The sequence below is a fragment of the Polyodon spathula genome, chromosome 18, assembly GCF_017654505.1.
Source record: "Polyodon spathula isolate WHYD16114869_AA chromosome 18, ASM1765450v1, whole genome shotgun sequence".
Lineage (NCBI taxonomy): Eukaryota > Metazoa > Chordata > Actinopteri > Acipenseriformes > Polyodontidae > Polyodon > Polyodon spathula.
In genome coordinates, this window is record NC_054551.1 from 30,008,169 (window position 1) to 30,033,195 (window position 25,027).

Here is a 25,027-nt window from a genome sequence, read left to right on the forward strand (position 1 = left end):
TCACAGATTATAGCATTATAAAGGGGAAGAACTGTATTGCAGCACATGAACCATGTTAATGTATAACTAATATACATTAGTGCCAAGATAATCTTTGGTAATAAGATCACAAGAGAAAACCTTGGAATTAAACATGGATTGGAACCTATATGTACACCAACAGTTGTATTTGGAAGTGTGTCTGTTTTCAGCATCCAAGATTTTGAAGTGCCAACTGAGAGTGAGCTGTTGATATAAATTGAATGCTTTGCAAGCCATAACAATAAGATGTCAGCTGTTACTCCTTTGCTCACAGCAATACTAGCCTCTTCTTTCAAGTGTTTGGTATGAAAGTTGTGGGGCTGTGCAGCTGGCTCAGCTATGTTTATCCTCAAACAGATAGCTAGAGAGTGTAAGCTTACCCAGATCAGCATGCCCTTCTGGCCAGCAAACTCTAGCTATTGACTCTTCAGGCTGCATTGCTCTGTTTGATTTAACAAAAGCCTTTGAGAATCTGCTCCAGTTGGAAAACAGATTTCTGTTCAGGAAGCCTTAGACTATCCACTACTGGGGTTAATAGAAGTACCTGACTGTCAAACTTACATTTTTACATGTGCATGTCTTTGTTTATTAGGAAACATGAGGTTCTAAGGTAATTGCTTGCTTTGTACTCTATTTCCAACTTCAGTCTAAACAGTAAGAGATATCCTTTGTATTTATTTCATTCCTTTTGATTAACTAGTTGGATTTTACTTTAGCACCTTGTAAACAAGACACCAGGGGGTAGTGTGGAATATCTGCTTACCAATAATATCTTTTATTTCCATGCTCTGTCTTGTAGGAGGCTGTGTGGTCTGGTGATTAAAGAAAAGGGCTTGTAACCAGGATTCAAATCCTAGCTCACTCTGTGTGTTACCTTGAGCAAGTCACTTAACCTTGAGCTCTAAAATTTTGTAAGTGACTCTAGGGTGTGTAATTCACACACCCTAGTCTCTGTAAGTCACCTTGGATAAAGGCATCTGCTTAATAAAAATAATTATTTCATAGCAGACGCCCTTATCCAGGGCAACTTACAATTGTTACATGATATCACATCACAATTACCCATTTATACAGTTGGGTTTATAAGTATAATGGACTTTCTTGTTACTGCATCTTGTAAAGCACTTTGTGATGGTGGTCCACTGCAAAAGGCGCTATATAAAATAGATTGATTAATTGACTGTGATATTGTACACATTTTGTGCAATTGGTGCTTACTAACAAAAATACACTTGGGCTGATCATATCATTGAAAGTTTTCAATTTAGTCACCCTGTTTATGTGTGTGGCAGGTAATCCTAACTGCAGTGCAAGCTCCCAAACTCAACCAAATCATCTTGAAAAGGACTAAAGAAATAAAAGCACAATATTTGAGTGATTGTGATATGTACTTTCCAATACATTATCAAAAGGGCCTTCTCAACTCCAAAGAAACACTCGGAATCTCAGTTAATAACATTCACTTCAAGTGCCTTGGTCATAGGAAATTATAATCTGTAGTAAAAAGAATATGTAGTTACCAAATCATTTGACATTATGCCCAGGGTCATTTATCAGATAAGGGAATGCTACCCAAGTCATTAAACTTTTTAAATAATAATAACAACAACAACAATACTGCTCACATGATGTTGGTTATTTTGATTCTTTCAGATTCTGCCAGTGCAGACTCACAGTAACTACTCTCTCCCAGGTGGCAGATCCTTTCATACAAACCCGTGTGAGGAAACACATCAATTTAAAGAACACTCAGCCGTTATACAAAAGCTTTTTTTTTTTTTTTTAAATTGTATATTTTTTTTTATTATTTCAGAAAAACACAATGAAGAGCGAGAATGCAATCAAACTCTTCTGCAGACAACAGTTCTTCCTTTCCAGCCTTTATATATTTTAACATTTAACTTGATCAATTTGGGCATTGTTTGGAGATTTTCATTTGACTTAAGTCACTAGAACCAGGTAGGTAGGGGGACACAATTACCAGAATCTGGGAGGTTAGAAGGGTGTCAGGACATGAACAATCCAGATGCAACATGCCCAAAGAGCAACTGTGATCTTCATGATTTCAGCTTCACTGTAACCAGCTGGGTTAACTACTTCAAAACCCTGCAGCTCTCCAACCATAAGCTGTTCAACAGTCCCTTAAATCTTCAAATCCACTACTATAGTATACTTTATTAGCACCCATAAAGCTAGATTGTCTTTATCTTAGTGTTCATGTGAGGAAGCTGTGAACACTGAAGCAAAAAGTCTATCCATAGACAGCTGCTACACTGTTGAGTGGCTGCACACTGACAGTGTGGCAGACTTGAAGCCGTGTATCAACAGAACAGTGCCAGTTTAGCCATGGCAAAGGAAGTGCCGCTCAGACAGCGAGCCTCAACCCTGAGGGTGGGACAGAGGCAGTTCACTCCCCTGCTCTACTGACAAAGGCACTCAGCAGCTCTTCTCAGTGCTGACGGTCTGGGGAAATCAGCTGAAATTAATTTCACAAAACTGGAAAGCACTGAGCTGTCAGCTGAGACACCCGATTACAGTAATAAAGAACCTGATAACCTCTCAAGGGGGTTGCACACACTGGGTGTGTAATAAACATACAGCTGGTTAACTGTGGGTTTCTTTGTTCCACAAATAGGTTAATAAAATAAATTAAAAAAAAAAAGCCACAACACAATGGAATAATCATGGCACAAACCCTAGACCTTGCAACCCAACCATGCACACTGTGAGAGTTAGTGCATAATAAACAAAGTATGTATGTATGAAAACCACTTGAGAATCATAGGTGAGCCAGCTTAGTGAAATAAAAATGAAAGAGGTAATAAAATGAAGAAAAAAAGCAGAAACAAAGGTTTAGTGTTAGCTCAGGGCTTTGGTTGGTAGCTGTTTAAAAAGGACATATCTGCAATAAATGCGGAGACAGGTCAGCCAACTAATCTTCCCACGGATTTCTTGAAAAAATATTTTTCCTTTTTCAACTTTCCTATAATGTCAATTCCTTTCTGTTTAAAATCCCCCCCCCCTTTGTATTTAACTATTATTTGGCCTCAATCCATTTTACACCGTAGTTCTGGCTTGTATACTTTATTTACAGTTGTACTCAAGTACACACTTTGACTAAATGTACATCACTATTTCAAGATAACTAGATTTAGCTATAGGGGTGCATTGCCTGCTATATTTAAACAGGGGTGAGTGAGGGGTGAGGTGGATACCCTGGGTGCCTAACACAGGCAGTTTTGACCTTGTGGCACAGACACCGTCAGTGATTGGACACTGTTTTCTCTTCTCGTACAGCAGTCTGTAGCCACAGATCGAATTTCCTATGGCAGAAGAGAAACTGACTTTGGAGTCTACTGGCCATGTTTCTCTCCTTTGTTGCAGTTGTTGTACAGTTCTTGGAAAAAAAAAAAAGTTAAATGAAAAATACATCCTGATTTAGTTTGGTTTTCCTCTCATTTTAAATGACCGTTAATTGGCCTTCATTTTCCCGTTGTGGGCGCTGCCATTCTCCAGATGCGAGTGGCCATTTTCGACATGCTTCCCGTTGGCAATGATGGTCCCCTTGCCACTATCCTTGTCTAGGGTTTTGGGCAGCCGCTTGCCCTTGGTGTACGACTGGTACCAGAAGTTGGAGAAGAGCACGAAGAAGAAGGTTCCGTATATCCAGACCAGGTGGACAAACAGAGGGAACTGGTAGTCACACTTGTCCATGAAGTAGTATTGAGTGACATGGAGGGACACAAGCACAAACTGGACCTGTGATACAGCAGAGGGGAACAGACAACACTGGTCAGGCATGGATATTAAAGTGAAAATACAATTGGAGGAATGTAAGCTCCCAAGTTCCCAGCAAAAGCTTTGTCATCATAGCAAATTTTTGCTGAACAATTCGTTTTTCCTACTGTCAACAGCATTTACCTTCAAATGACGCACTTGTTTTGAAGAAAAAGTAAGAAAGAAATGGAAAACTACAATATGAAAATAGATTAAAAAAGATTGTGGAAAAGGATGACTGATTGAGTACTCACAAGCTGGATTGCAGTCATGTATTTCTTCCACCAGAGGTACTTCTGGAATCGGGGTCCAGCAGCCGACAGCCCGTAATAGAAATACATGATAACATGGACAACTGAGTTCACCATGGCATGGAAGGAGCCTATTCCACCTAAAGACAAAAACACACAGGCTCTAGAGACCACCGACAGATATAGACATGAAAAAAAAACTACTTTACCTCTTTTTGGAGGTTAGGTTTTTTTATATGTAATTATCATTTTACAGTACTTACAAATGAAATGTCACTAAATTAACAAAATGCTTTATTCAAGATTAAATACGGGAACATTTTCATCAAATGGCATTAAAAACATTATGAATCTGCAAAGTCTACTGCATCCACCTCCCTTACCAAGTTGTGTACAGAATTATGGCAGACTATTCCTTACAACAACTACACTGTGCAATACAGGTAACAAAGCATTGTAGATGCACACCAGAGTTACTGGAAAAACAGAAGCAGAGCAACCTGAACAACATGCTAGGTAAACATGAACAACAGGTTTGGAATTCCTCAGGCCCACCACAGCATGCTAACATGCTAGATGGAAATCAGTCAACCTCTTCTAAGGAATAAATGGACACTGCTGCTGTTGGAAATTAACACTTTGAATCCACCAGGCTGGAGCAGAGAGTGGAGGTGTAGCAGGGAGATGCTTTCACTAGCAAACCTGGAGGTCACACAGATGCATTTTCAAATATATAATATAATAATGTACAATAGGTTGCAGGAATTCAAATTTATTTTATTGACTGTGTGTGTGTGTGTGTATATATATATTTTATATACACACACACACATATATATATATAAATATATATATTTATATATATTTTATCAATGAAGTTCTCATCCATTTCTACAATTCATGGAAAATGGCAACTTAAATATATTAATACATTAATTAAATCCATCAAAATGTAAGGATGAGTCTCCGAGACTTGTAGGAAAGTAGGACTTAGCGTTCTGGTGTTGCTGTTGTTTGTATTCTCTTACTAGTAATGATTTACCCAGGATAACTCAACATCGAATTTCCCGTGGGGTGTTTACGTTTATACAGCTGGGTTAGTCCATGTCAAAAGCAGGTCAAGTGAATCCTTCAGAAATGCAGTGTAGAGGTCAAAGAAAGAAAACTCCCTTATCAAGCGGCTAAACCCTAAAGTAGACTATGAAAGATATTGCACATTGTAACTTTGTGTGTGACTTGCAGCATATTCAAATACCAATTTACCTGCCATTGGCTTATGTTTCTACATAGTTACTTAGTGTCTAGATACGCTACCCACAATTGTGAACCTTGTAAAGCCCTTCAAAAGGTCCTAATAGGGTAACATACCTGGTCCGAACTTGACCCCCCACCACCAGGTCCAGGGCATGACTGAGTGATGGAAAACATGGAGGAATGTGACCTGGCTGTTCTTCTTTCTCAACACAAAAAACACCTGTGAAGAAGCAAACACACACAGTCAGCACCAACCAATCTACATCACGTTGATGTCTGGAGAGCCACCCCAACAGCAGCTTTCGACAGCCAGCCAATCCACCTGTGATTTAATCTAACGGCTTTCCACAACCCCTTGTGAATATGCCTTCTGATGCAGCTGCTCTGCTCTGGAGTTGCCGTTACTGCTATTTGGTATTGTAGTTGTATAGCCTGGAATACAGTAGGCATGTCTGTGACAGAAATCTATTGAACTGTACATTTAAAGATCTACCCAACAGAAATAAAGCAAAGCTGATTTTTGGACACCTAGAGACATTTTCATTTGTAACTTTTTTTTTTTTGAGAAATTACTCCAGAGTACAAATGAGTATTTCATTCTCGCAATCAAACTGTCTTGTTTTGTATATAAAATCACGAATGCATTCATACACATCGAAGCTTTATATAATTATAGTACATCTACAAGACACTCCCCCAAACATTTTATTTTAAAGGACACATCTTTAAGAAATGGGGTGCTCCTGTTATCCCACAACCTGAGGCAGCACAATAGCCCAAGACAGTGATCACACTTTATGGGCAGTATTAACTGTGGGGTGCACAATTCCTAAAGGGGTGTTCATTTGTCGGCCTCCTTATAGAAATGCCACAGACATGCCTTGTTCTCAATCTTCCTAACTGAGCCATGCCACAGACATGCCTTGTTCTCAATCTTCCTAACTGAGCCCTGCTACAAATGACTGTTCTCTGTATCTTAAAGATTAATGAAAATGTATTAAAAGCAGTTCTCTTGTCCCATCTTGATGTGGTTTACAGTACAGGGTAAAAACAAAAATTTGATAAGAGATTTCTCCTCCAGCTGCATCCTCTTTAAAAAGAGCAATCACACAGAAATAAAAAGTGAGAGGGGAAACTCACTGTGTCCAGCAGCTCAATGAATTTGGAGAACAAGAAGAACCAGGCTACTCGAACCATCTGTGGGGAGAATATAAAGATGGTCATGTTAGGAACGTTTACCGCCAGCATGGGCGAGTTACAGAAGGGCAAAATATATCCACACAGTAAAACACTCACTATGGGTGTTATACCATGGTAAAGGTACGTGGCCTTCAATTTTTTTGGAAGTTGTTTCGAAAATGTACTTAAGAATAATAACAATAATAAAATGTAAAGATAATTTTTGCATTCTTTTGCAATAAGGTAAAGTTGAAAAGAATCCAGTTTGAATACAAAAAATGTACTACAGTACAAAGAAAGTTAGAGTAGCAATGAAACTCTTATTTTTGACACTTCAGTATATCTTATGATCGGGTGTTAAAAGCTTTTGATAAACAAATAAAAAACTTACTCGGAGGCCTTGTGGGCTGTTTGAGAAATCCACAGGGTCGCACTTCCAGGTGTAGTCTGTTGCCCACCCAGACATAAGGAACTGCAAACAAAAAACAGAGACAAAATAAAGATGAGAACAGTTACTTAGAGACTTTAAAATGCATACTACGCGCTTGGAACAAAGTATCTTGAAACAGTACAGTGGCTGCATTCGAGAAGCACTGGTATAGAACACCCTGATAGTTATGCAGGGAGCTTGTCCTCACAGACAGGGACTGACATACAGTGGTCATAACAGTGACCTGGTTACAAAGAGGGAGTATGTGGGAGTTTAATAGCTCAGCAATTGAATGCAATAGCTGAGAGCGCCACTGTATTCACCGAGCTGTGTCATCTTAATGCCTTCCCTTCCACAGCAACTGCGGCAGCTGAAAGCTGCCACCAGCCTTTTCTGCCAGGGTGAGGTTTGCATTAGAAAAAGGGTGAAGTCATACAAAGGTACTCTGTTAATCACAGGCTGCAGCTTAAACAGTGAGGCCATTTTAAAAGAAGAAATAAAGATGTAGCTTCAGATAGTGTTATAAATGAGCTTTGCAGTTTCAGTTTGGCCAGTCTGTGGTCGTTTTAAATTTAGGTCAAATGCCATGCACTCTTTTCTGCTGTGTTGTACCAGCACAATAAATAATAAAAAAATTAAAAGCAGCCAGGTGAATAATGTTTTTTAAACAACTGCAGAAGCAGGATAATGTAGAACCCCTTTATCTCAACCACTTTCAAACCTAAAAACTATGTCCCAAACGTTTCCATCAGTCACAAATAAAGCAAAATTGTTCTGACTGACTATCGCAACTGACTAGTAAAACTCACAGTCCTAATTGCTTGCAGGAGACTGCCTTACCTCATACACTATGAAGATGGAGAAGGCAACTAAGAAGAAGTTGTAAGCAACCATGACTCCCTTGAGGTCGTACGGCTTCCTGTTGGCCATGAAGTGGGGTCCCACTTTCAGCACGAAGATGACGTAGCCCAACAGGATACTCGTCATGAGGGTGGGGCTCTGCATCATCGGGTAGGCGTTTAGCCGGGGGTCTGAGGAGCACAAACAGTGTCAGAGTGCCTGCTGCTGTCACCGAGGCAACTACTGAATAACAAATAGAAATATCTTAAAATAACATGAAATAAATCTGGTGTCCAAATACATTGTACCAGGCCTAAAAAGCTTTGGAGCATGTAAAATTGTTTTGTTAATTTCTTATTATTTTTCAGTGGTTGTGACTGGGATTAAATCCACAGCTTAAAGATCTGGCTTAGGAATACAAACTGGGCATTCACTGGAGACCACCATCTTTAACACCCTTCACAAAACAGTTATACAATAAATTAAGCCTTTAACGTTAGGGCTGGTTATGTGAAGGCTAAGGTCTACTGTGCCAACAAAACTTGTGAACTAGATATTTTAACCACAACAGGGGTACGTATCCCTCACCCGAGTGCTTCATGATGTCCTCATAGAGTTGAGCAACTTGCGTTGCTAGTTCCATTATTATATTTCCTTTCTTTCCTTCCTTCCTTCCTTCCAAACAAATCCTGTGGATAATAAAAAAAAAAAAAAAAAAAAAAAGCAAAACCATTACCTTTCCAGAACTAACCCTTATAACCCTTCAATGTCTTATCAGGCAATCCCATGGACTTTAAAACAAGTGAGCTGACCTAAGGTAAAGGCATGTTAGATTAGAAAACAGGATTTCACTTTCAGGGGTGTTCTCATGTTCACGCAAGACTGGAGGGATCTCAGTATATTCATAGACAGTTACATTGGACTTGCACCTTCAAGTTGAGCTTGATATAATACAAGGTGTGAAGAGATATATACACACAGTTGTCCAAGTTTACATACCTTCTATTTGGAGCAATGTTATTTCCCAATTTTGATACACTATACTTACACAGCAATGATACCTCTTGTAAGTGTGTTGAACACTCATTGGTCTTACCAAGTGGTAAATTTGGTGAAAGGGTACCAATATTTATGAATTAACTCCACTGACTTTCATAGAGTTGGATTCATAAATATTTGTACCCTGGCCTTAACTCAGTTACACTGGCAAATAACATTGTTGCACGTAGAGGGTATGTAAACTTTTGACGACAACTATATATATTTACATTAGGGCGATTTTCAAATAACTATGTAGATTGCTATCCTGACATCATAGTTACAAGTTACATATTTTTCATAATATATTTTTTACTCTATTCTGCACAATAAAAATCATATTATATTTATTTTACTTTAAGTTTTGTAGCACAGATCTCATAACCGACCCCTATCTTTAGTTATTTTCTACATCCACAGTGCTTAATATTTATGTAAGTATTTTTTATGGTACATAATTGGCGTTTTCATTTATTAAAAAAACCCAAAAAAACACTTATGTAATAACTTCTAATTGGTATCGGTTATTATATAAAGCCTGAAAAAATAAATTAAAAGTTTATAGTAATTATTTTGTACATTATGACACTAAGGAAAAAACATTTTAGAAAAAAAAAAAAAAACACTGCAGCAGCATCAGGTTTAATAGGCGTTTATATTAAGTGTTGGTTATGAGATTCGAGGAGGTTTATTCCGAAGAATTAAGAAAAAGAAAATAAAAATGAACAAAATTTGGTGTGCCAATATTTGGACACAAAACTTCAAAGTCTGCTGAACAGGCGAATGTTTCTAAAAATTAAAAAAAAAAAAAAGCTTTTTAGAAAACAACAAATATACATTGTTATCTGAAAATTACCCATATATATTTTAAACTAGTCACCCAGACACTTTTCACTAACAGTCTTCCCAAACAACATGGGTGTAATCTGTCATGCCTCAGTACTATTATCACATACAGTAACACCCCCCCCCACACACACACACACACACACTGTGGAAACAAGTCAAATCAACAAGGTTGTATCAAGAAGCAATACTTTATATAAAAAAGGTAAGAAAAAAAAAAAACTGCCTGTCTCTGCCATTCCCTCCCAAGAGAACAAAAACATGAAAAGTCCATTATGTAATTATGGAACTCAGCCTCCAATTAATAAACAGAGGCACAGCAGAACACCATTACCATTCTGACTGGGGACAGACAGTTTTTATTTATTTATTTATTTTTTAATTGTATTTCAAATTTATGCCCTGGCTAGGAACACTTGTGCTGGTCAATGATGGATTGACTTTCTACACTAATACCCACCCTGTGCTGACACAAAGCTTTTCAAACCATAGCAAAAGAACGGGCCAGCAGAACTAATGCTTTCATTTACTAATTTTTTTTAAAAAAAATTTTAGAAAACGAGAAGGGAGCAAAGTCCCTTTTCCAGTCAGGTGACGGAGGAAGTGGGTGAGCGGTGACAGCCTGGCTAGCATTTAGACCGGCTTGGATGTACAGTAGGACCAAACATCCCCATTACTGGTAGATTTGAAGGCATGAACAGATACTGTACTCCACAGAGATCATTTCTGGTTTAATACAAAATTAACCCTGATATGCTTGGGAAAACCCCCATTCTTATCAGGGAACATTACACCGTCTTCACAGTTCAAGCTATTGCTATAGATAACAATGTACAGCAATAACACACTCCCACTGTCTAGGAAAGATATAATATAATGGCACAGTTAAACGTAACAGCAGGGTTGCAGTTATTAAGCTATAACCCTTTCAGCAACGACTGTATGTATAAAATTAAACAATCAAATATTATTCATCTGCATCTTCCCACCACGTCCAGTTTTGTTCTGATAAACAACAAGATACATTGTTATGGAGGTAGCAGGGTAGATTAGTATGTGAGAGATGGTTGTTCCTGCAGGATGGCACACAGGAGGTATTAAGACATAAAACTCCAGTCCAACCACTATGTCTCTTATGAGTTCATGCAACCAGGAAATTCAACTAACAATCATTTGAACAGCAGATATTTTTAGATCAGGTTTACTAAATGTGTATTTCCTTTAAAATTAGAACTGTTGTCTGTAGTTCTTTAAGTGTTGGCAACAGCCTTGCCTTGTGTGTTGCTCAGTGCAGACTGCTTTGTGGAAGGCACTGATAACTGGTTTGGTGATTAGAGCATGTGGCTGCCAAATACAAGGGGACAGAGTTCAACCTGGTACGATGACAAGACAAATCCTACTGTGTGCTGTAAGCCTCTATCAGCTGGTATCACCTAGTGTGATGGTACTGCCATGTTGCTACGGTCACATCTCAGCAGGGGAAAGCAAACATTCTTTATAGCTTTTTCCAAGGTGGGGTCAACTCTTTACAGGTTCCACACTCCCACCAGCTCAGCCCTACAACATGTAGGGAGAGTATCTTAAAAAGGTGGTCCACTGTTGCTATAATGACCAGAATACATTTCAAAATATCTGTCTTGGGTTTAAGGAAAAGTTCTGAATTAACATCTCAGCTGTGGGGCTGCATTGAGTAGTACACACCCAGTTGATTAGAGGAACAGTCAATAACAAAATCATTAGTCAATATTCAGCCTGATAAAATACATCTTTCCTATTTTTAGAATCAGAGCTGCACTACCCTTTTTCCACTGTTCTCTGAGTTAACTGTTCTCTGTTCTCTCAGCAATCTAGTGCAATTAAAATGTTATTATTAACCCAATCTTTTACTCCTCTGCTACTGATTGGAGTCTTGCTTTCAAACTTGTTCCTGGGTTGCTTTACCCCTTTTCAACTGTTCAGTTTACCCGCTGATTTCTCGATGGCAACTACAAACAAACACATTGCACTCCTAATAAGCAACAGTTTCCCCTACAAACGATGCATATAAAACGAATGAACTGCCCACTAATAAGACCACATGCCAGTGCTGTCTCATACTTAAAATTCTTCAGATTATTCTGAGGAAGTGCGCCACACACAAAGACAGATCCCCCTCCCACACCCGTCATCCCAGAGTGCAACATTATATACGCCAGAGGTTACACGAGTTATGAAGGAAACGCCTCTGGCCATTAGAAACCCTGCCTCTGTTGCACAAACACTGCACAACAGCAGGAATACCTGTGGTCTCAGCTGCCTTGAAAGTGCAAAGTTCATACCCGCACCTTAGCTGGGCTGATCAATGGATTTGCCATGTTTGTTTTTCAAACTGGACCTGATCCAATAAATCAAGCCAGCTGAATTGTTGCCCAGCCTGAAAAACTTGCTGTGTAACAATATTTAAAAGATACTGTCACAATGAACTTGACACAAAACACTGTCTCCAGGTGTGGTTGACAATTCCTTACGCAGCACTGTATTACTCTCTTCCATTCATCAGTGCCTGTTTATATTTAAATGGAAGTTGATATTTTCTATCAAAAAGAACAACAAAAAAGGCACACTGTCTCAAGAATAAAATTCTCAAAACACACTGCCGCTCATATACAGCAACCCATGGCTCGAGTCTAGACTTCTAATCATAACTAAAGGGAGGTCCAACATTTAAACCCAGTCTTGCTCACAACCCAGTCTAGCATTCACAAAATAAGGGTACGTGAACCACTGCTGATCTACAGCTCAGCACTGAGCTACCAAACCCACTACAGTCCAAACCACTGACACTTCAACCCACGGCTCTACTCCAGTTCAGAACTCTAACCACCAAGACCCTGTTCACACTACTGGGCCAGCCCTGGACAGCCCCATATTTAGGTCTGCAACCCCTTTCACATTGGCGTTTTTCTAGCACCTTTGCACGTTCACATGTGTGACTGAAAAGCAGGCCTAAAATGTGGCAAACTGCTTGGTTTTTTTAATGGAAGGATAGCCTGCACTCAGAATGGAACAGCTACTAGAATATACAGTAATCCTTTTTTAGCAGATGTTTCTTATTAGTATATATTTTTTACAGTAGCAATTTTATGGCATACATTAAAAAAAATTGACTACTTTGACTTACTGTTATGGTGTGTAACAGGGTGACGGTCTGAGCTTACCCTCACCCACAATCACATTATTCTCCAAAGAACACAGAGATATTTAGAAAGTTGGGAAACAGCAACTTGCTAGTGTTGACAGGTATAAATATTTATTTTTGTAATGGATACTTCACTCAGATTGCAAATGATTATCAGGTTGTACACACTGACTGACATTCACAAGACAAACTGGGCCGCCTCAAATTGCAAGTGTGAATGGGGTCTAAGCTACACAAGCCCAGCTCTGCTACCTTCCGAATTTCCTGTTTGCAGTGGCTAATTAGCCATCACATTAATACCGAACACGAATGAAACTGCTCTGCCAGCGAGAACAGATCCTGTACAGAAAAGTACAATTAAGAGGTGCCAGGTCCATGGCTGCTGAAATGACCTCACTAGTGATGTGCCATAAATCCAGAGCCTGAATTAAATGCTTTATTAATAAAAGACAGATTGAAAAGTACCCAGAGACCTATTTATATTGCAGGGAGATTTGCCTGGTCCCAGTGCCAAGGGCCTTTTAAGTCCCATGTGAGCCGTAAGGATATCATGATCAGAGACTTCGCCTGTGGAGGTTTTATGGAAGAAATACCATCAGGCACACACCCAACCCTTTTAAAGTAGTAGATCATTGTATCCTTACATCAGCTGTAACAAAACACTCACTTTTGTTTATAGATGAATATTGATACGCAATCAGCTTTGCCACAGTAAAAATCTCTCATAAAAGGAAAGGTCTACAGTTTCAAAGCTTATTCGTCATCAAAATAATCTATAAAAAATTTTTACAAAAAAAAAAAGCAGCACTTTAAAAAGCCAATATGATGCAGTTCACTTATTAAAAAAAAAAAAATCCAACAGAAAATAATTAGGTAGAGAGATGGAGGTATCTGAAGAGGTAAACCTACAGTGTAGTTCTGTCAATGAATCAGTCAGAGGAGAGGGAAAGGGCAGCAACTCACATGCTTCAAGGTAATAATGAACTAAAGGAACAACATCAACATGATTAACTCAAGCACAATGCTGGTTACTAATTGAATTGGCTGGCGAGACGTGAAAGGTCAAGGAGAGACAAGGAAAAAAAGTATAAAAAATACAGAAAAAAGGGTTAGAAGACTAAAAGGAGTAAATGGAACAAGAGGGAGTCCTTCAAAAGGAGCTGCAGCAGCACCACAGCAGGCCCCTCTCTATTACAGCCAAACGTTCTCAGCAACATAAGAATCAGGTAAAAATAAGGATTAAAAAAGGAAAATTAAAAAAAAAAGTGACTATTTAAAAACTAAAACACAACACCAGACTACCCCAAAACATTCCTGAATGAACAGGCACAAAACTACTGTACTGTACAAACTAGTCCCATTGTTGCAATTCTCCCTCCCATATTTATTGCTTAAAAGCCTTGAGACCGGAGCTGGGTGTTCTGACATGCTGCTTGATTAGAGACAGGAAAGGCAGGAAATAAAGAATTGTAAGAGAACGGAGAAAATCAAAAAGGAGGGCAGTTGCTCCTTTTAGCTGGCTAAGACTCACCTGTTGTTATCCTTGCTGATCCCCGGGTGCTGGGCTGTGTGTGTCGACAGCACCGACCTCAGAGTCCCGACTCACTTAAAAGAGAGAGGGAGGGAGAGGGGAGGGAGTTACAGAAGAGAGAGAGAGGCAAACTGACAAAATGTGACTGGTACTGCAGTCCACCAAGTCCCCACCCTCACCGAGTCACGGGCCAAAAGAAAAAACGGTTTGAGAGAGAGAGAGGAAGCAGGCGACAAAGGGGTCACACCCTCCTCATTTTACACAAAAAAAGTAGGCACAAAAAAAGAAAAGTAGTTACAGTATACACCCAGCCCCTTCTACACTCAGTCATAGAATCCTCCCCTTTCCCCTCCCCCACTTTTTTTTTTTTTTTATGTTTTACTGCAAAGTAACTTGGGTAAAGAGTATGCTGAAGATTACGTTCCAGCTTTCAATTCCTGCACAAACTATCACTGAAAAGCTCTGGTTTAAAAACAAGCAAGAAGTTCCCTCTTAGAGAAAATAATTATTAATGCCACTTGTTACTCAATCACTGAGTGATGCATGCAAACAGCAACATTCCAGGGCTTTTCTGGTCTTAAAGAAACTGAATGTTTTTTAGTTTTCAAACTGCTAAGAGTGATGAAACAGGCAGCCAGCCCCAGAGAGAACTGCTACTGTTAACTACAGAAAATTCAGGAAACTGTTTGCATTAGGAAGCTGGAGAACAGCAAGACTCAACTGAAAGATGTGACATTTTGAAATCGAACTTGAACTACTGTACTACTATTATGGCTTCCGGTAGGCTTTTGCGATATCATTTTGTAGTTTCGTTGATTACATGATGCTAAATAAAAGATCTAAATGATGTTCATGTAGTGAAACTGTCAACTTTATTGGTTCCAATATATTTATGTAACACAGTAGCTTATTATTAAATAATTAAACAGTTTATTCTGGTGCTTTACATACTTAAAAATGCACAACAATGACAAAAACACTAAAGAGATGCAAATGTGAGATGTTTTTTTTTTGGCATCATGCTGGGAATACACTATGCTGATGCTAATATACCTTACCCTTGTCCAAACTCCCATTCAGACAGTCACTGATTTCAATATAGTAATTACTATACAAACACACAATAAGAGTATCTGCATATCCAAAACCCCCCCTCTCTCTCTCTCTCTCACACACACACACTCATCTGATTGTATCTAGTCAGACAGAAAAACTAAATGATCAATGTTGTATAAAACTTTTTATAAAAAAAAAAAAAAAAAACAGCACCACATTCAATACATCCCTTTGCATGAACTTCCCAAACTTGCTCGGCAAAGCAAGTAAGTCGCAGAACAGGTCTGTCAGCCTTGAGCCATGGGAAAAAACAAACGGATAAAAAGAACTTAAAACCCAAATAAGCTGAAGCAACCTGAGCCCTGCATCATGGTATAAGATATTATCTCTGCTTTGGGGCTTGGTGTAAAGGACAGCATACAAGACTACACTCTATAAAACCAGACAGCCAAAATGTGTACATTTTACTGGGATTCCATTGATGCTTGGTACCAAGGCCAACTCTCTACAATACACACAACATGTATCCAACTGATTATACATGCCTGGTTTCAAAGCAGCTACAATAGGATGTTTTCAGAAAGTTACTTTAAGAGCACATGCACATTCCAAAAAAAAAATTAAAAAAAATTAAATAAAATAAACCTTATCACATTTTAAAATAACTAAAACAAGCTATTCCACTACATATCATTTCAGTCAAAACCATCCTAAAACAGGCTCCTGCTGCATGCACCTACAGACATGTTGGTAGTATTTCGATTGGTTTTGATCCCTTGAGAGGAATGCAGCAAGGCAGGTCCTGAACTGTATGTTTTGACTTCAGAGACCAATTAAAATGAACAGGGTGAGGCTCAGGAGAGAACAGACCTATGCTGAATATCATCTCTATAGGTGTTATCTGTTAAGTCTCATCAGTAACACAATTTGGTGTTATTTTGTTTGTTTGTTTTTTTTTTAAAGGCTGTTTATTTCCTGATAGCGGAAGTTTGGATTAAATTAGACTGGAGCGACATTGTGGAAAGCAAGCTTGTGTCCCAACTACTAAAACTACCTTTGGGGAATGTAAACTAACAAATAAGATTTAAGGCATGATATGATTAAGTAGAGTGCCCAGAAGGCTAATCTATGGATACAGGCAGGAAACAGAATTGTATTCTTGTGTATAACTTTGCATGATGGTGGGGTAAAGCATCTTTTTGTAAATCTGAAATCAACCAAATAACTCAACACACCTGAGCTAAAAAAAAAAAAAAAAAATTAGAGATTAGCCCTGTTTTAACTGTGTTATAAATTTGGCAGTGGTTTTAGTACATGTTTAATGTATGGATAGAAAAATACCCCTTTTTTAAAACCCCATAGCACTGGGAAAACAAACAAAACAACCAACAAAAATAAAAACCTCAAGATGTAGAAGTTACAAATGTTACAGGAGGAAGACAGGATTACTTTTTGATGCGCCTTTGAAATGAACAAAATTATCCACTTATCTGCACACCCACACACACAAATACACACATGAAAGAATAAATGTTGCACGCCTCATCACGTTTCTAATAAGCCCTCCTGTCTTTCCTCTGTGACTACCCAAGTACCCCTGCACTAAGTAGGTCAGTCTTCAAAACAGGCACAGTTCTTGGGTTTTACAATTAAGTTGTTCCTTTTAACAGACTCCAGCTGACAGAGCTGCATCACAAACCCAGTGATTGCTCTCCGCTTTTTGAAAGGGCAACATCATAACAAAGCCACTAAATTTTTTTTTTTTTTTTTTTAAAAGCAAAACCTTGTATTTTACTATTTGTATACACTACAACCAAAGATATACCAATTTGCAAACAAAGTTATTTAATTCTAAGTGTTTGAGATAAAAAAAAAAAAAAAGTTTTTTAGATAAGGTATGTAACGAGTTGTGGGAATTCATAAATAAATCCTTCTCTCCCCCTCCAACTCATTTCAGATCATGAAAAATGCACATTATTCTTTTTTAAATAATGTGCACCAATCACAACCCTTGTGATAAAAAATGATCTGAGAAATAGTTGATTAAGTTTACATTCTTACCAGTGATTATTTTAACTGATACAATAGCAAAACGCATGCTGTTTCACGGAGGGCCTGGTATTTTGCAGAGTTTGCTCTCAAAAGATCAAATCCAGCAAATTGCAGAATACCCAAAACATAATAATGCATCAGCTCTGTCCATGGGACCAGTTGTTAGGACACATTCTCTGTACGGTTGAGAGCAGCGCTCTACATTGTCTAAATAGAGAAATCCAGTGAATATATTATATCTTTGGGCGGGGGATCCCATATGTAAATGGGACCCCTACCTTTTTCTTAACTTTGGTCATACACAACACACTAACTGTAGGTCTTCCAGAACATGGTTGTTTGAAAAAGGGCTCTTGTTTATCCCCGAGCACAAACACACAACACTCTCATTTTTGTGAGAATATTAAATAATGCAGAGCTAATCTTAGAACACCTACTGTTTGCTCAACAGTGCCTCTCGTCTGCTGTGATTGTAGCACAGCCAGATATGGGCCCAGGTCAATTCACTTTTTAGTTGAAGTGGTATTTCTGCAATTCAATTAAAACGTGTCTCAGTATTCGGCCTACTGTATTGAAATCACACGGAAAGGGGTTTAATAAACTGTAAAGCCATAAATATTTGTGAGCTTTTATGCGTTTTTCAAGTATTAAAATAAAAGCGTAAACATTTTTGGCACAAAAATCAAATTACACTAACAATACATACAGTACTTTGTATATTGCGACAGATCGCAAACATTTCTGGAGCAAAATAGGTTTTATGGGCATGATTTGCCAGATATTTTGGTCGCAAATATGTATGGCTTTACAGTATCTCAACAACTGACCTAACAAGAAGGAAGGACATAGAATTAGATTTGTACCTAAAATTATTAAATCTCAAACCGGTGCAAGTCTGAGGTAAACCCATGTTCCAGCTGGGGCACTGCAGCCTTCATATCCCAATGAAAATGGTGCTGTAAACAATGAAGTGATTTAATACAAAGACAAATAAATTCAAGCAGCTGGGCTGTCTATCCATCCCACTCTCTAGCTTAGTTTGTGTTTTACGACTGAATGTTTTTCAGTCACAAATGCTTTTTCAGTGCATAGAAAAGACCAGGCCAGTAAACCTGGGTGACGTGGTTCTAGTGGTTTAAAGACACACACCTTAATTAAAGCTCTCTCTACAGATGTGTGCCTCCTGGACTGCTGGCAGTTATTACCACCCCCATGGATTAAAGCAACATCCTTCCCCGGAGGTCAGTGATTATGGGAAGGCAATATTGCAGATGTAAGATCTACACAGAGGGGAGGCGGAGCCTCTACTGAGCAGTGAGGCTAACAAGGAAACCCCTTCTACATCTGTGTAGTGTATAAATATTTATTTAAAAGCCAAAGTGTGCTAGTTGCAATAAGTTATTTTTTGGTTCAACAGGGTGCCTGCACACATCCATTTCACAATAATTTTAATCTAGGAAGGGCTATACACACTATATTTTATCAATCTGTAAAATGTGCATGGGATGATTGGGGTAAGGGAGGTGAAAGAAAAAAAGAAAGGTTTCTGGAAGACAGATCGTTATTGTGAGTGAGGATGTATCTATCAGGCCATAAACGTCTTCACCAATCAGAACTGACGTCTGGAATTCATGCCACCATTCCACAGCTGGAGTTCCGCCCCCACATGTCTTTGTGTCAGCCTCTGTAGCAGTCTTTCTGAAGTTTGTACTGTATTGATTGTGAATGGGAATCTGTGTACAATGTGCTCTACAAATAGGCTCTTTTAGAAATGTATGTAAACTATATATTTAAGAGTAACAATATTGTATGGTGTTAAGTAATTGTTTAGTGTCAATTACACATGGATAAAGTTATTAAACACTACCATTTTTTTTTCAAGATACCAACTAAAATGCTTAGAGTAATCTGTGGACAGTAGCTTGTTTAAGAAGTTCCACATTCAAAGGTGGTGTCCTTCCTAATACAATTAATAAGGCCTATAACTGAGGGAGGAGTACAAACCACATACTTTACCATATTAAACCTATATTAAATCTGTCTAGAGATCTGTGCTTTCTTTGTCCAAGTAACCGGGCATACATATGTTGTTGTCTTCCAGTCTCATGACTGCAACGTTTTGCTTGATCGAATTGCAAGCATTTCTTTGCTACTACACAGTGGAATGATCAGTCATACAACAAGAGCCATATAGAAAAACAATACATGACTGTTAAAACTCAGTCAAGTGTGCTGCTCAATATGAAAAACCTTTTCACTTCACATTCTTAAGTCGGCACTAACACTTAATTGTTGTTTCCAAATATGACTACTAGCCTATTTCTTTAGTGCTTGTGTGTCTATCTGTGCAAGTGACTTTTTCCAACTTGACACTTTTCTGAAATTGATGGAAATGCATTTGAAATTAAATATGAAAAAGCTTGTAGTGGAGTTTAGTACTTCATGTTTTAAACTAAAATAGCCAATATCCTAAGAAACTAAACAATTCCGAAACCTAGGTAGGCCAAGTGGAGGCAGTTTTGCAAATCGCAGAGTCCAGGGTTACTAAAAGTTATTCAAACTGGTGTGAAACTAAATTATTTCAGTTTCAGGACAACATTTTGGGGTATTACTAAAATGTATTAATTTCAAATCTACAGTTTTGTTTATACAAGGGGAGGACAAGCTTTCGATCTCTCCCTCAGGTGATCTCTCCAAACTGGGTCATTGACATCCGAATGCCCTTTCAGTACAACATCTGTTAGTTTTAATAAGAGTATAAAAATAGCACTACATTTAATGGATTGGAGGAAACTCATGTTGAGCGGGTGTCACTTTTTCAACTTTACAACTATCTGGGAAGGATTTTTATTGTTGTTTTTTTTACACACTAGCATGTAGACCTTTAAGGATACACGTCACTAATATTTTAAAATTTCTACTAGCAGTCTAACGCCGTAACACATTTTGCTTATTTTAAGGCAGATGAGTAAAGTACTCTGACAAATCACTGAAAAACACAAAACAGAGGACTCAACTCGGAATTTGGCACAGCTGAGCCGATGAGCGGCCTCTTCATATAAACCTTTCCTTTATTCATCCTTGTAATTTAAGAAGCCAATTTGTTGCAGCTGATTTGAAAAAGTTAGAAGAGCAGGGTGCAGCTGTAATTAGTGTAAGATTAAGAAAGTAATGCTAGGACACACCCAACAACCAGACAGCTCCAAGCCCACTCCTTTGTCCTCAATGTGGGATTGACGCCCTGTCAGAGACAAACCGTACCCACGGTTTATGTCCATTTCCTTCAAATCATCAGAAATTTGGGCATCAACATTATCATTTTTGATGCACAACTCCAGATCTTCCTGAACAATTCTATCTGCCCACAGGGAAACTAGAGCCTGCACTTCCTCGCCATCCCCAGGCTGTACTTTGCTGTCATCGCAATCGCTGCCCACCACGTCTGTGTTTTTTCTTTCTGGTGTGACTGATGCAATGTAATGATGAAAATACTTAACCCTGCCCCTGGCTAGGCTCGCTGCCGGACTCGTGAGGCCAGAATTTCACGGTTTGGTTCTGGCTTGGCTTGACAAATACTTTGGAGAATCACCTGTACCCGTAGCGTACCGAGCTCGCACGGGTCGAATGTGCAGTTCAAATACACATTGCAAGAGATTTTCATATTTTTTGGTGTACACACGTCAGGACTTGAAATATTTGTAATGTACAAAATTAAAAGGTCTTGTGTACAGATGTAACCCTTTAATGCCTGTTGATGACAGAATCAAGCATCAGGGAATATGAGTTTCTTGCCCTAATTGTGTGGGAAATAAACATTCACTATAAGGCTGTAGGTTTCTTAAGCACATAATTGTATTTATTTATTTGATGCCTCAATGCCCAAATATGACCTGATTTAGCAGGCAGGCCAATAAAATACCTTGGGCAGTAATAAGGGTTAGACACAGAGCCAGCAAAGAAAATGAACAGTAGTGTGAGAATCTCTTAGAAAACAGTGGGTAGCACTTCCAACTTTTGATGCATTTGCTTGTCAGCTGATCATCTTAATATCTCCTGGAGTCTCCCAACACCCCACCCTACTCCTTCCCATGGACTGCACAATGCCATCTCTAACATAGAACAACACTGAATGTACTGTTCCAAGAAAGAATCCCAGAGTTAGATTGCTATATTTAGATTTATATCTCTGTGTGTGGAGTGGGTCTCTCAGGGTCAAGATATTCATCTAGAAATACCTTCACAGGCAGTATCCAAGGTGGGGTGAGAAGACACACCCATTGACACATTCATGACACTGATTAAAATATCCTTCACCAAAGCTAACATGGTGAGTCCGTATTCCAAGTATAAAGAAAGTGCATGTGTGTCCCCTCTACCACTCTCTAGATAGGATAGTATAACAAAAAGAGAGATTCTGGAATTGTTTAATGTGGCATTTCTTATATCCACTAGGGGGGGTGTTGCAGGTGCAGAGAATGCAGGTTACACACTGTTGTACCAGATGTGTTTAAGACATTAAACATGTTTCTAACAGCTCTAGTTGGGCTATAACTGAACATAATTTAAATTTTTTAAAAAAATGGGATTTCAAAAAAGTCACCAGGAACATGAAACTGATGTGACCAGATTACATTCGTTAAGCTAACTGTAATACTTCATACCAAGACAAGTGCTTTTTAAAGTGTTAACCAGACAAAACATATGACTGCAGATCTGGACAGATCAGGAGAAGTGAAACGCACAGAGTAAACTTACCTAAACTCCGGAACCACAACTTCCAGTCAGGTCTGCAAGGCTCTCTCAGCAATCACCCCTGACAGAAAGTTAAGAGATCGTTAACAAGCAGAAACTCCTGAAGACTTGCTGAAGGACAGAACCCAAGCAGCTTGGACCCCCCCACAAGGCACCACCATGTGATTAACACACTACCGGGCCCGGCCAATCACAACACTCTGAGGGAGTGACAATGTGAGGGCTCACACCTGAGCTGAACATTTTCATCTTGTGTTTTTAAAAAAACTGAATGAATGATGATGAAGTGAATGATAAAAACAGTATTTCTAGGTAGGTGCGTGTGCCAGACTGTTGCCATGAATGCTGATCATGGCAAATGCAACTTCCACTTGTTTACATGGGCCTATGTCAGCTGTATCCTTTTTATTTCACCCACTGATTCTCATATTATATTAAATAAAACAAAACAAACAAAAAAAAAACCCAAACAGGCAATGTTACTGATAGCGTGTATGTAGACTTACCATGTGCACAAAAATACTGCCTTTTCCAACGGAGCTTAAAATATCAACAGGACCTAGAAGGTAAACCCTTAAATATAGGTCAAATATTTTTCAAACTCTGTGGGGCACTACATTGTTATTAAGTTACAAAACCTCAACTAAGTGAATTTTGCATAAAGACAAAAAGAAACACTTGAACCCACTTTTCAGGTTGTGCTGCATTTTAGCGTGGATTTCGATGTGTAGCAAAATATGTAGGGTAAGACTTGAGTGCAGGAGAGCTAGATAAAGCAATTCCAGGCGTGCTTGCAATCAGGTAAATTTAACGAGAAGAAAAGCGAAGTGGTTTACAAACAGTCCCAAGCTTATGTATTCATCTCAGCTGTAATATAGTATGATGCAGCTTCCATTTTACTCAGTTCAACCCAAATATAATTTTACTCTAGGGCCTTGAGTAGAATATGATATAAATTGGTTTGACTTCATCTTGGTTTGTTTAAATTGGTACCCAAACCTAACTTTTTATTATTATTATTATTATTATTATTATTATTATTATTAACTGTGGAACTAGTTTCTCTACGGCATTGGGTTATTAAACTGAAATTTTCAAGAAAAGTAGACTCGACTGAGCTGTACAGCTACACGACGATTAATGTTATGTTCACCATTTTCCGACACAGGTTCTACGGTAAAAATAAATAAATAAATAAAAACTACACGGAACAAGACCAAAGATCAACACCAAAGTTTAAATACTTTTATCTTTGCACGGATAAACCAATAATAACACCGACTTGCAAATCTGTTATCTAATGTGAAAGCACGGACCCGCTGAAAGTAAAACAAACCCACCTTTAAAAGCCGGTCCAAACCGCTTAATTGAAGTTATTTCGCTCTAAAGCGGCGCGGTTCCACCTATTTCCTTATCACCTGACCTCGCTGTCAGCCCAGGGTGGGTATGGGTAAGTCAAGAAGACGCAGCCTCGGATAACCTGTGTGATTGGCGCGGAAAGACTGGAGAGCAGGCAATTCAATCCCTGCCTATTAAACCCAGCCTACTTTTCTAAACTGGTAGAAGATGCGAGCGGAAAGGCTGATAAGGATTTGGAAACCTATAGGTGTGGCTGTCTACTGACAGTGTGAAATGTTCCACATCAACACCATAGTCTGCTACCCTGCTGCATACTGATAAATTTTGTACAGAAAAACAAAAACAAACAAACCCTGAACAAAATAGGTACAACTTAAATCTAAATGTTATTGTTCTTCTTCTTCTTCTTCTTATTACATTTTTATTCTTTAAGACAGGATTTCGGCAGTTTACCGCAGCTGGGTCTTGTATTTCTGACAGGCCTGAGAAATGATCAGTGAGGAGCCTGGGTGTTATTTGGATCCCAGTCTTAACGCAGTGATAGCATCTGCATTACTGCAAAGAACCTGTCCACCTAGTTCCATTTCTAGTTGCTAGAGGAAATTTGTTAGACAAATTGAGAGACAATCCGTTTGTGTCACCGGTGAATAAAAGCCCCAGTGGGCTGACCTGAGCCTTGACCACTGTGAGACAATTATCAGGTACTCAATTTGACTAAACTGAAAATATGCAGTGGTGCACTGCATAAAAGAGTTGATCTTTTTTATGACATGTCTCAGCCTTTAAATTAAATAAAAAAAACAAAAGCAGCAAAGCAACAGATAAAGCTTGCAAGGGGGAGATCCACTTGATCAGTATTATGTATTAAAGTTCACATGAATTCTATACGTTTGGAAAATAAATAATCTTTATATTTCTTATATTCTTTTATAAAGCATCTTGGGGTGTCTTGGCATGAAAGATTCTATGCTATGTAATTCTGAGGTTGTAAGTTATTATCTTTCCTCAACATACTGTTATCAAAAAAATATTCTTGTCTCAACATTTAATAGCTGAATCAATTCTTAGTCTGCCCTTATTAGCCTATGGTAAGCAGTCCAGTTTGTGGTGCAGATTTTCATGTAGCTGTGCCTCTGTGGAGTGTTAACACTGCTTTGGACCACAAATAAGAAATTCATGCAAATCAACATTGCCATTTACATATGTACTGGGTATTAAAAATGTATTTTTGAAACCACAAGCTATTGTGCATCATACAAAGTGGTTAAAATAAACAAACACAGGACAGTGCTGTTTCCCTAACAATCCAGCAAGGCTGTAACACGTCTGCAAACTCCACAGAGATGCAACTTTTCCTTCACCCAGCCATACACTTGGTTCTACTGGCTGGTGGGCTATGTGTGCCAGCGTCTGTCTCAGCTGTGAGCCTGGGAAATGTAAAGAAGAAATGGCTTTAAGAAGCA

At 38.6% G+C, this 25,027-nt stretch overlaps 1 protein-coding gene across 3 annotated transcripts; it reads right to left on the minus strand.

Moving 5' to 3' along the window:
* Positions 1-2,338: 2,338 nt before the first annotated feature.
* Positions 2,339-23,645, minus strand: LOC121330968 (elongation of very long chain fatty acids protein 1-like). 3 transcript variants are annotated; one of them, XM_041277996.1, is made up of 10 exons: positions 23,546-23,645; positions 22,209-22,266; positions 14,346-14,419; positions 8,341-8,441; positions 7,753-7,943; positions 6,874-6,954; positions 6,444-6,500; positions 5,418-5,523; positions 4,053-4,189; positions 2,339-3,780 (listed from the first exon to the last, which is right to left on the minus strand). In XM_041277996.1, the coding sequence occupies exons 4-10, from the start codon at positions 8,393-8,395 to the stop codon at positions 3,493-3,495; spliced, it is 915 nt and encodes a 304-aa protein (XP_041133930.1). In that variant the 5' UTR covers positions 8,396-8,441; positions 14,346-14,419; positions 22,209-22,266; positions 23,546-23,645; the 3' UTR covers positions 2,339-3,492. The 3 variants fall into 3 exon arrangements, with proteins under 3 accessions (XP_041133930.1, XP_041133932.1, XP_041133931.1); XM_041277998.1 differs by lacking the exon at positions 14,346-14,419; XM_041277997.1 differs by lacking the exons at positions 22,209-22,266; positions 23,546-23,645 and having other exon boundaries at positions 14,346-14,554.
* Between the last annotated feature and the right edge of the window lie 1,382 nt (positions 23,646-25,027).

Coding starts and splice junctions, on each gene's coding strand:
- LOC121330968 (XM_041277998.1), bottom strand. CDS start 8,395: ATGGAACTAGCAACGCAAGTTGCTCAACTCTATGAGGACATCATGAAG. Junction 6,501..6,873: donor ACAGCCCACAAGGCCTCCGA/GTAAGTTTTTTA, acceptor TTCTCCCCACAG/ATGGTTCGAGTAGCCTGGTT. Junction 3,781..4,052: donor ACATGACTGCAATCCAGCTT/GTGAGTACTCAA, acceptor GCTGTATCACAG/GTCCAGTTTGTGCTTGTGTC.